At 41.9% G+C, this 12,827-nt stretch overlaps 1 protein-coding gene across 2 annotated transcripts; it reads left to right on the forward strand.

The window, feature by feature from the left end:
- Nucleotides 1–1,555: 1,555 nt before the first annotated feature.
- sost (sclerostin) lies at nucleotides 1,556–6,570 on the forward strand. 2 transcript variants are annotated; one of them, XM_035904231.2, is made up of 3 exons: nucleotides 1,556–1,620; nucleotides 1,728–1,987; nucleotides 4,542–6,570. In XM_035904231.2, the coding sequence occupies exons 2-3, from the start codon at nucleotides 1,729–1,731 to the stop codon at nucleotides 4,949–4,951; spliced, it is 669 nt and encodes a 222-aa protein (XP_035760124.2). In that variant the 5' UTR covers nucleotides 1,556–1,620; nucleotide 1,728; the 3' UTR covers nucleotides 4,952–6,570. The 2 variants fall into 2 exon arrangements, with proteins under 2 accessions (XP_035760124.2, XP_006810464.2); XM_006810401.3 differs by having other exon boundaries at nucleotides 1,592–1,987.
- Nucleotides 6,571–12,827: the final 6,257 nt, after the last annotated feature.

Raw genomic sequence — 12,827 nt, forward strand, 5'->3', positions numbered from 1 at the left:
CAGTGTCATGCAAAACTTGTTTAGTCTCCCTCAAGAGGGCAGTGTTTGAATGGAAGAGCCTCCATCTGTCAGCACTCATCAAATCACTGGGATATGAGGGGTGCCAAGAACTCACAGTCTATAACATTTTATTTAAAACAGATACGTGGATATGGAATATTGGATTGTCACGGCAAACATTTAAATTGTGTTCATGTGCTCATACGTTTTTAGATTTTCACATCTCGTTATATTAAGTGTCTCTGCTGAGAGGTGTAATGATGGGTAATTAATGTGAAGGATCAAATGATTAATTTGTGTACAGCCTAGAGTCACAGACGGGGTAAAAACGTGTCTCGGGAGGAGTGCGTGTGGCGCATGTTTGCAGCAGCAGTGGAACAAGTTGCACCCTGCGATGCAGTCCAAAATAAACCCCCTTGAAAAAAAAAAAGATGCTTTTTGAGACACGTAATGCTGCGGAAGTTGTTAAAGAAGGGGGAGGAGAAGATGCACCGGTGCACTTAAATCCAGTAACAACAACAGCGGCACAGAGCGATGTGCAGATGAGCTGCCTCACTCAACACTCTCTGACATAAGTAAGCTCTTCTCCAGCATCTCTCTCTTTTTATTTCTCTGTCCTTTCAACCCTTTCCTTTGGCTTTCATCCCCCTTATTTTACCTCTTTTTACTCCCATTTCCTCCACTCTCCTTTGACCTTTCCCTCTCTTCTCCCTTTTCAGTCTCACCTCACACCCAAGGGTGTGTTTAGAGGAATGGCACAGGGTGGCACCAGCCCAGAATTATTAGACTTATAACCCCCAACACCAGTGGATAAGAACATGGATAAGTGGTAGAGCATAACTTCAGAATTTTATTCAATTTTAACTGACCAACGCAGACATTGGTCTGGTTACTTGTTATTTTGTATGTAAAGGTGATTAAAATGACATAATGAATCAATTATTATGATTGAATAGCATAATGAGTACTGTGAAGCATTTAAAGATCAAAAAGAGAAGAAAATGTTACTTTTATTGCATGTAGATGGAAATATCACCACATTGTTGCTCTATATGGCCAAAACACATTGACCCAAAACACATTAGATGTAAGATTATGGCTTTTACTTCAGTAAAGGGTCTAAATATTTGACAAAATGATTATCAGGCACTTGTGCAGACACTTTTCATATAAAACACATGTACTGTGTGAAGGCATAAGGCTGCACACAAGCCTGGAAATCGTCGCTAATATCCTCTACACTCTTTTTATTTCTCATCAGATATTCTGATTAACTATTTTAACAGTAAGTAAATAAATAATGGAAGCACTCCTGCTCATATCTGTATTTTCCTTCACTGCGGTCTCTTCTTCCTTGATCTTCTCAGTTTTCTATTACTTTTCTTCTTCTCGCTCCTCTCTCTGTTACTCCTCTCCTGCTCTCTCCTCTCTCTGCGCATTCATCCAAACCTCTCCCCTCCTCCTTTCTCAATGAATCTCTCGGCCAGGTTCAATCCCTCCCACTTTGTGTAAGCGCCTAATTGTCAGCCCTGACGAAAACTTGCGCAGGGCTTAAATACCGCATTCGCCTCTTGCGTTGAGAGTGCAAGTGACCAGCCTGTTCAGAAGGACATCTCTTGTGTATGTGTGTGTATGTGTGTGTGTGTTTTTAAATTTTTAATTAATATTTTTTATTTTTTATTTTTTTTTAAATCTCCTTGTGTGATTTATTCCTGCCGACCGACAAGCATGCAGGTGTCTGTGGCCCTCCTCGTCTCCAGTTCGGCTTTCCTGCTGCTCCAGGGATGCTGCACCGCTGTGAAGGGATGGAAGGTTTTAAACAATGATGGCACGGAGATTTTACCAGAACGTAGAGAAAATACGCGGACGCCGCTGGAGGCAATACTACAGCCGTCCAACAGCAACAATAACAACAACAACAACAACAGCAACGCTATGAATAACAGGGCAAAAAACGGCGGACGGGCGGCAAACGCAGTTTCCTACAGTAAGTATCATAAAGATGACAGAACAAATGTTAAATATTTAATTTTACAAGAATTAAACGGTAAAGATGAGTAAGTAAATCGACGCAATGCTTAAAGTTTAAATGCTGAAGTGATTTAATTTGATCTCTTAATTGGAGGCTCTTGTGCGTAAAATTAACCATCCGTCAGAGCTTTATAAAAACGGCTTAAATTTAGAAAACTTTCGGGTTTATCGCCTAAAACCTATTCCCAGCTTGTATGAGAACAAGCAGGAAGGAGCATAAATGCTTATTTATTTGATTTTAGGTCCCCATTTCCAATTAGTGCACGTTTATAAAGAATAAACGTGGACCCAACTGCGCTGTACACCCAACCTTTACTTAATACACAAAAATGTGATATAAATTAGAAAACTTTATTTCTCATTATATTTTCCACATTTAAGAATTTTAAACTTTAATTCAACTTTTTTTGGTTTAAAAATATAATTTAAAATCTTGTGTCAAAAATATTCAGTGTATGTGGAAAATGTAGGCTCTCCAAATTAACGTGGCTTTTTAGAAATTGCCCCAAAACACCCTGCCTCTACATCGGGCTTCATTATCACATCAATTCCCTGATTAAGAAGAGTGTAAAAGATCTGGTTTAATCCAGAGGTGAGGGTGATGAGAGCGGCGCAGACGCACATTCCTGTGGTTTCTTCCCCTACACACAGCATTCAGTGAGACATCGGGGCTTTTTCACATTGTCTTCCAGGTTGTTTCCTTCTCTCTTTATACTATTAGTCAAGCTTTACTTCCACCATAACTATTTGATTGCAACAACATGTCTCCCAAACAGAAAAAAGCCCACAGTTTGCTCTTCGGGGAGATGTCTTTGGGGGGGTTTAGAAATTGCTTTTTAAATGCAACACTGCCTTTGACAATGATTCCCACCTGTGGCCGGTAACGGTTGTGTGTTCTGATTAAGTGGCGCATGCAGGATAATCTCATGCTTGGTCTCATGGATTCGAGATGGGTGGTGCAACATTTTTGTTCAATTATGGCCCCTTGGTTCGGAGATCAGAGGAGGTGATTGATTAGATTAGAAGAGCAACAGCTGACAAGAAGTGATTATTAAGTCGAGGAGAGTTAATGTGACTGATTTTGTTGGGTAAAAAAATGGGAAAAAAATCACACGCCAAGCAACAGCTCCAGAAGATCTCATTTAACAGGAATTTATTAGTTATTAGCAGGGATGGAAAATGCATCTCTTGCTTTTACAGTGAATTTGCAGCTTATGAAGGCAGAACTCTCCTGGATTATTTTCTTCAACCATATCTTAATTCTCAAGTTATCCCTTCCCCTGTGGGGTCACAAAAGAGGCTGTGACCACTGCCTGGCCTCCCTCCAGTCTTCCCCAGAGGCTTGTCTCCCACAGCTGAGGGAAAAGAACAGCTCACGCAACTCTACAGTAGTCTAGTGTGTAATCATGAAAATTTCAGGCTCATTAGTAATTCGAAAACCAGGGTGGAGAATTGAAAATGTTAGGCTGGATTAAAACACATCCCGGTGCTTCATAAATAAGACAACCTGTCTGTTTTGGCATATGGTGGCAACTGGTGCAAACCGCCACCCGGTGTACGCTGTAGGCGTTGTATACTTCTGCGGTCGCCTTCACCAGCAGCCGCAGAATAACACTAGATCATGTTCTTGTGAGGAGGGAAAAAAAGGAAGTCACCTCACATAAATCCTTTGTTCAGCCCTTTTTGCACAGAAAGCCACAGAGGAAAACAGATCCTTCTCCGAGTGTATCATTTCTTAACCAACAGTTCTTTTGCCTCCTCGTTTTCCCTTTTTTTTTTGAACATGCAGCTTGTAAGAAAAAAGAAAAAGAAACACAGGACAATAACTCATGCGTACGGCTGTTAAAAAGCTGCAGCTGAAATATAGGATTACAGCCTGAGTGTGCTGTCTCGAATCAGCCTGGCAGATGTCCAGTTTATTCAGAAGTGTACAGTTGTAGCGCTGCCTTAAAATAACCAGACAGCTATTTACTCTTCCATCACCACATACATTTCCTGAGGGCCAACGGTGAATGCCAGCTTTTTCCTTCCAGACCAAACCTCCGTTCGGTTTGATTGAGCTTTTTAATGGCCCTCTGGTCTGGATTTGCTATCAGCTGATTGCTGCCAGCTGGATTTCTTCGTCAGGCCCAGTTGTCAGCTAATGATCAGACCATAAATCAAATTCAGAAACTCTGATCTCATTGGCTTAAGCCTCCACTTAAAAGTAAAAAAATTACTGTATTAGGCCGAATTTAGAAAAGTGGATTTTTTCAGCTGCTCTTTTGTGTCTCGTAACGTGTCGGAGCTGAAATGTAACGCCGCCTCCGGTTCAGACTTTATTGGCCTTACGTTGTTTGTTTTTCACATAAATAACGCCACACGTGAAGTCAGAAACAGACCGAGGCAAACGATCGCACACTGAAATAAGACACAGCTGCAGTCGCCCTGCGGAAAGTCCGCAGCGCTCTGCGTGTTTGTTCTGGACCTGATCCATGAGTGTTAACTGTTATCTCCTCTCTTCAACCCAGGTGCCTCGGAGGTGAGCTGCAGGGAGCTGCGTTCGACCCGTTACATCACCGACGGCTCTTGCCGCAGTGCCAAGCCTGTCCGAGAGCTGGTGTGCTCGGGTCAGTGTCTGCCGGCGCACCTCATGCCGAACTCCATCCTCCGTGGCAAGTGGTGGAGAAGCAGCGCCTCAGACTACCGCTGCATCCCGGCGCACTCCCGGACACGCAGGGTCCAGCTGCAGTGTCCCAACGGCAACACTCGGACGTACAAAATCCGCGTGGTCACCTCCTGCAAGTGCAAGCGTTTCAGGCCGCATCACAACCAGTCGGTGGCCAAGGAGGTCCCTAAGACGCAACGCAGCAAGAAGCACAGTCGTTTGCCTCAAGATCGGAGCAAGAACAACACGCCTTTGACGGGGAACTCATATTGATCCTCCCCCTTGGCATCCCGGGACAGATATACTCATACTCACGCACACGTTACACAACACATCAACCAACATATCTCCTTCAAATAGCGAGGAGATACAATTTCAAAGACTGCAAATCCATAAGCTAAAACGCTGGACTGATTTAAGTCGTCAGTCCGTACATTGTTCAGCCACCTGTCTGCATATTTGTGAACTTGGCTTTTTTGCATGACAAAATGAGTCAGTGCCAGGGCTTGCCATGAAGATGAATGGTGTTTGATAACCCCAACAGCTCAGACTTCCACTCCAACAGCTTTTCTTTATGAAAAATAAGAACTCCTCGAGGTTTCAGACCCATCTGCACAAACATCCAGCAGATGCAGACGTACGCTCGGTGCAGCTCTGTTAAAAGCTGAAAAAAGGTGTATCCAGTGCTCCAGAGTGGTTGTAATCCATCTCCTTTCAGCTGTGTGTGGAGAGGAGAAGGCGGCAGTTCTGGGGTCTCTGATGGAGGCATGTTGACAGGTTTTGAGAGGCCCTGGTCTATACTGCGGTCCAGGCGGTTCTTTGACAGCCCGCTAAAGGCCTCACTCATCAGGACAGACCTACAGCACTCTCCACGCTGCTGAAGCCCTGACCAGCCCTGTCAGTTACGGTAGTGCTTTCCCCACAAGTACACGCGAAGAAACAGAGAAGTAGAGGAGAAAGCAGCGCTAACACCACAAGGGCACCGGGCCTTCCTGTGGCTCCTCTTAATCACTAAATGAGCCCATTCCTGTGCTGGGATTTGAGTCATAAAAAAAAGCCTCTTCCTGTCGTCATAGCCGGTTCCTGTTTGCTGGAATCACACACGAAAAAGTGCACATGGTGTGTAGGAGGCATCAGAAAATGTGCGTGGTTATGTTGTTACCTAGGGGCAAAGCGCTCTCCAGCACACCCACACTGGAATTCTTTTGCAACGGGCCAAACAGAGCAGTGAGCGAGCCAAAATCCATCTGCCGTGTTAGCCTGCTGGTTGCGAGACACCTCCACTCCTCTCCGCTCTCAATCTGTAAATAGCTCAGACAGGAAAGATAGGAATAAAAATAACACAATAAAAACAATAATTGGGTTTTTTATGATTAAATCCAGCAAGGAAGAGGAACCCAGTGTGTCGCTGCCGACAGCGCGAGCTCCTTCCTCCTGAACTCGTGAAGAATAGTCACAGTGTTTCCACATATTGTCAGCTGTGCTCAAACTGCTTTCTGATTTGGTTGTCCAGTCCATGCTGACTATGTTTGCTTCTTTTTCCAACTGTGTGTTTGAAAGAGCAACTGGAAGGGGCTTGTTATGTTAGCCGAGAGCTGCGATGCGTAGCGCGATTGTACATATCATACCTGTGTGGTCTTCTGCCCTCACATGACAAGGTGTTGCAGAGAAGCAGGGAAGGCCGTTTTTCTACAGACACAACGAAGGACTGTTATAAAAAACAAACAAAGAATGAACTGCATATTTATTTTTTATTTCCACATTTAAATTATTTATGCAACCTTTTGTAGTAAATGATAGCCATTATTGTCATATAGTATAATAAAGACTTTGGAAGTGAAAAACTGTACAGTACATGAATAAAGTAAAGCCAGATATATTTGAAAGAAACGGCTTTTTTGGTATCATTTGTCTTCGAAGGTGTTAACTGGCAACGTGTCAGCTTGCTCTCATTCATAAGTAGCATATAATAAATGACTTGCAGGCTATAACAAAGAGTTTGCGAGCAGATATGAATGCATTTGTCAACTCCCTTTGCAAAAGTGAAGGCTGGTACTTGAGCACAGCAGGTTTCTTGGATATCTTTGAGCATGTATTCAAAGGCACTCAAATCATTAATCTTAAGCATTTTAATACCAGTTAGGCAATCTCTATAAAAAGTCTTTAACTGTCATATCCAATAAGTACAATAAACCCACCCTTTAACACTCTGTTAACAAGTTCTACAATAAGCTATTATGCGATTTTAGCCTGTATTAAACAGGATAGTAAAGACTGTAAACTGACACACAGAATTAGGCCTGAGATAGCCTTGAGCCCTGCAGTGGCCTTCCCAAGTCTTGGAAAAAAAACCCAAACACTCACATAAAGTTAATTTTTCCCCCAAAGAAGCCTTTTTTTCATTTTCCAGAATATAGAGTTAGATTAATATAGATTAGCAAGAAACAAACAGTAACACTGAACATTTTAGAATCTTTTGATTGGATTTCTGATATTTCTGTATAAAATCACAAAACAATTGGTAACATCTATTCCTTTATTATCTGGAAAATAATGTGTCAAACATGTCTCACATTAATATGCTTGGTGAACAGCTGCAAACTGGGAACCTCACAAATAGTCTGTATATTTAAAGGATAATAACCAGTAGGGATGCACCGATACCACTTTTTTGGAAACGAGTACGAGTACTTGCATTTCAGTACTCGCCGATACCGAGTACTTAATAAAAACATGATTTAAATTTACAGGTAACAGCTTTAGTCCCATAATTTAACAAACAAAAAACAAAAAACAAGGGACTGGTTTGGAATTAAGAACATTTATTTAAAATGAAAAGCATGCTGTATGCAACATATCACAGAATAAATAATTATGAAAAAAAAATTTAAACAGTGACAGTGCAACTCAAGTATTGAGTGATTAACCCCTTACATGCCGCTCAAACATAGACAGGTCTCAGACCGTGGTATCGGTTCCCAGTATCGGGGGACTTTTAACGAGTACGAGTACTTTAGAAAATGTGGTAGCGAGGCCAATACCCGATACCGGTATCGGTGCATCCCTAATAACCAGTTTTCCTTAGTAGTCAGAGGCTTTTTTTCTGTCTTTTTGTTACAGATTAACATGGAAAGCAAAATTTTCTTAAGACTATAGCTGACAGTTATCTGATGCATTTCAGCACATAAAACTCCCCTTGGACTAAACACCAGAACTTGGACTAAACACCAGAAACCTCCCAGTGTCAAAAAATGTTAAGACCAGCCTAAATATCCTACACAATCATATACAGAATCTGTTTACAGAGGTTAGCCTTATTGGGCACCAAGTAATTTATACTGGCAGTGGCTCAAATCGAGGGCGTGGAATCATAGTCTTCAAATATTCCCAGACTCCAGAAACTGCCCACGTGTTACTGTGCAGCTGTGACAAGAGAGCCTACATAAGCAAATTTTCATTAGCATCATACATCAACTTGCTGCGATTGCTAACGAGGATATGTTTGTTTTAATGTCCTCAACCGAACCACAAAAACCAAACCGCTGGTGTCCCGAACCTTTAATAGCTGCTGTTTTTCTTCAGATTTAGTTGTCCTGAGTTGGTCTCGAATTTTTTTCAGAGTAGCAGTTAAAAAAACTGTTGAATCTAACATCTGACATTGAGGTGTAAGCCGCAAAGACCGCTGCACAAATGAAAAATACAGCTTTAATGACAGGAGAATGTATAAATCAAGAAAATTCTGTAAATTTACAAAAACATAACACTTCTTCCTCTTCTATGTGCTACAATATGATATAAGTAAATGCTGAATATTGAAGGTTAAAGTGTTCTCTCTGAGTGTACATGCATTGCTGTGTGTGGAAAGAAGAAGATGAGGTTTGCTTGTCTGCACAACTTTACAAAAGAAGACATTCTCGACATCTCAGTCGCAACACCAACGCTTCTCTGCGTGTGCGGGTGGCTATAGCCGTCATTCAACATTATTCCTCTCCACCTCTCTTCCCTCGAGGCTCTGAGCTCGATGTGCTGCGAGCTTTTAATGGACGCTTGTCGTAGCCCATCCAAACTTGCCAGCAATACTACCCAAGCTCACCGAATCTTTGCACTTATGCAATGCAAGCATTAAAAATCTCGCCAGCCTACATGAAGTATTTATTTTTAATTGGCAGCACAAGAGCTCCCTTAAATGACCAAATAAACTTAAGTGCAAACACAAAACAGAAAATCACTGTGGTAACTGTGACTGAGAGCTTGTCCTCAGTTGTGCCAAGGCAGAACAGTAGATATTAAATTTCACTACATCATCTATAATGTGCTGTCATTATGTCATTTCCAAGCCCTCTTTTCCAGGAGAGATATGCCATGCCAGGCAACTAGCATGGAAAAGTTTCCTAAGAAATTCAATAACACATCCTTAAGAATTGTATATAAACAGTACATAAATATATCGATGGTGACAAAGCATCTGCCCCGCGTTACCGCTTGCACACACAGCGACCTGCAAGTAACCCGTACAGACCTGGGAAATACAGAGGTGCATGAGAAGCCAAACATGATTTATGTTCAGCAAGCGATGCAAGTGTACGACACTTCGGTCAGGCCCCGGCGCAAGTGTCATCGGTGAAGTTTTGAATACCAGGTGCAGAAGTCCCTGAGGGTCCCTCCTCTGTTACGAGTGCAAGAAGTGGATTCAGTTCGGTACACACAACAGCAAGAGTTCACAAACAGTTCCTAGTTGAGTCATGGCCTCGATAAGGCATATTTATAGAACTGACACACAGGCCACAGCAAATGATTACTGACTTCCTTTGTCCAAATGTGGGTGAATAAATGATAGGATTGCACTACGGCAGGGATGTCAAACATAGGGCCCAGGAGCCAGACCCGGCCCGAGACATGAGTCCAATCTCGTCCTGTGGATGGCTTTGTAAAGTGTGCGAAATTTAGAAAAGTTATTATGAATTTTTGCACCGCTATTCCTGGTGTGAGAATACGAGGAGAGGAAGGTAAAAGTACAAAGGAGAGTAAAAAGTACTTTTAGAAACAACCTGTGGAAATAAAGAAAATCCCTTAAAGTGATTCATTCAAAATGCCATTTTTACTAAAACGTGCCAAATCACAGCATCAGTGTTAGTAGTACTTCAATTATCGATGTCGCTACATTACAAAGTAATAAAACCTTTTTACAGTCACTCAAAAACAGCAAGTTCTCTGAAGCAGAAGTTATTTCACGTATTGTTTACTTGTTAAACTGCTGTCATATTTGTTCATAACACAGTTAGCAGCACTTTCCAAATCTGTCTTAGGCTACGTCCACACGTACACGGGTATTTTTGAAAACGGAGATTTTCCGTTTTCGTTTTTAAAAATAATCCCGTCCACACGTAAATGCAAAAATGAAGGAAAACGCTGCTAGGAACACGCCAAAGCAACAGGTAGCGATATAATCATAACCGTGTAGAAATCTTGGCCAATCAGAAGTCTAGAAGCCTTGGTGGGAAATAGTAAACAAAGATGGGGCATAGAAGCAGAACCGAGTCGTATGTGTGGAGGGATAGTAACTGTGTGTGTATATGTAAGCATTTAAACACTGCAGAGAGTACAATTAACAGTAACAGTATTGTAGAAATTCATTTCACCGAAACAATAATGTGGCGCACAGTGTGACGTCAAAAAACGGCGCACACCTTTGACGCTGCGTTTTCTCCGTTTTTCTCGTCCACACGTAAACACAAAAACAGAGTTTTCGAAAATATCCACCCTGGCAGGCGTTTTTAAAAATCTCTGTTTTCAGTGACCGAAAACGCCGTTTACGTGTGGACGAAAGGTGCAAACGCATAGATACCCGGGTACGTGTGGACGTACATTACATTCGCATCTTGTTCCAGGACACAGTTGTCAAGCACAAGACCCACCAAAGGGGCCGAAAACTGTACAGAAGTTATATAATTCAATTTTTTCAATGAGGATGTAGCACAGGAGTAAAAATGTAAGGAAAGTTTAGTGCATTTGTACATCTCAACAGGTTGTTTGAATCGTAATGAGGAATATATTCATTAGGCACACCTGTTCAGCAGCTCACTAATGCAAATACCTAATCAGCCAGTTACGTCCATTTATAGCCACAATGTGCCCATCTTCTGGTGACTGCTTTTAAACAGGATAATGCATCATGTCACAAAGCTCAAATCAAACTGGTTTCTTGAACATGACATTGAGTAATTGTACTCAAACGGTCCCCACAGTCACCAGATCTCCAATACAACAACTTTGGGTTGCTATAGGTGACAAATCTGTAACAAATCTGATTAGTATGGACCAAAATCTCTAAGAAATCTTTATAGCACCTTGTTGAATGTGTGCCATGAATAAACATTTTTATTTATCTCATCACAGCGGCACATATAAATATGAGGCAGGGGGTCATAAATAACAACAGTCACTTGACGGTGAAGGTACTATTTGTCAGGGATTTTAAAATCAGACTATGTGGCCTGTGTTGCACAATAAGGTTACTACCTCTGCATCATAGGAATAAAAATTCAATTCAATTCAATTTTATTTATATAGTACCAAATCACAACAAAAGTTGCCTCAAGGCGCTTTATGAATACAGAGAAAAACCCAACAGTCATATAACCCCCTATGAGCTAGCACTTTGGTGACAGTGGGAAGGAAAAACTCCCTTTTAACAGGAAGAAACCTCCGGCAGAACCAGGCTCAGGGAGGGGCGGGGCCATCTGCTGCGACCGGTTGGGGTGAGAGAAGGAAGACAGGATAAAAGACATGCTGTGGAAGAGAGACAGAGATTAATAACAGATATGAGTCAATACAGAGAGGTCTGTTAACACATAGTGAGTGAGAAAGGTGACTGGAAAGGAAAAACTCAATGCATAATGGGAATCCCCCGGCAGCCTACATCTATTGCAGCATAACTAAGGGAGGATTCAGGGTCACCTGGTCCAGCCCTAACTATATGCTTTAGAAAAAAGGAAAGTTTTAAGCCTAATCTTAAAAGTAGAGATAGTGTCTGTCTCCCGAATCCAAACTGGAAGCTGGTTCCACAGAAGAGGGGCCTGAAAACTGAAGGCTCTGCCTCCCATTCTACTTTTAAATACTCTAGGAACAACAAGTAGGCCTGCAGAGCGGGAGCGAAGTGCTCTAATAGGGTGATATGGTACTACAAGGTCATTAAGATAAGATGGGGCCTGATTATTTAAGACCTTGTATGTGAGGAGCAGGATTTTGAATTCAATTCTGGATTTAACAGGAAGCCAATGAAGGGAAGCCAAAACAGGAGAAATATGCTCTCTCTTTCTAGTCCCTGTCAGGACTCTTGCTGATGCTGGATCTTCAGTTTTCTATGTGTTAAACTCATCTTTCAACTCACACACACTCACAGCTTTCCAGATATCCTGCTCTCGCTGCAGTGCGATCATCGACTCGTCTCCATCTCGCCACGTCTTCAGTGCAAGTTTACATGCAGCAAATGTTGAGACGCTGCTTCCAAATGCATATTTAGGTGGCTTTGAAGTCACACGATGCTATGGTAAAATATCTAATTTCAGCTCTGTGCCGCACAGGCTTCTTGTTTATCGCATCGTCAGAACATTGTCTAAAAAGCAGCCACTTGAATGGCTTAGGCACTGTCAACACAGACTTAGTTGATGTTCTGCCAAGTGCACAAGAGACAGTCAAATAAAATAGACTGTATATCATCTGCAAATAAAGAGATGCTTGACTGGTGCTTGTTTTTGCCAGTGGAATCCATCTTACAAAAGCAAGCAAATCTCTCTCGCTGTTGACTGAAAACAGCACCAGTGGAAAATGACTTAAGTTGACATCCATAGCATGTGAAGAACTTTCTCCAGGATGCCAAACCCATATAAATATAAATGAGTTTAAAGTGTTGGGTTTCTGGTCAGCTGCCTGTGCAATGCAATGTTTCAGGCTGCCAAAAATGTTTATGGAGATGGAGAATATTTACCAAAGTAATAGAGCACATCTTGCTCAGACCTTCATTAAGAATTACATAAACTAAAACTGTTTCGATCCCAGTAGTTTCACCTCCCAGGCTTCCCACTCAAACTTTTCCAGGAGAGGATATTATTGCTCTGGTCAAACACATATGGACGATGACGGATATACT

The sequence above is a fragment of the Neolamprologus brichardi genome, chromosome 8, assembly GCF_056152115.1.
Source record: "Neolamprologus brichardi isolate AB-2024 chromosome 8, ASM5615211v1, whole genome shotgun sequence".
Taxonomy (NCBI): Eukaryota; Metazoa; Chordata; class Actinopteri; order Cichliformes; family Cichlidae; genus Neolamprologus; species Neolamprologus brichardi.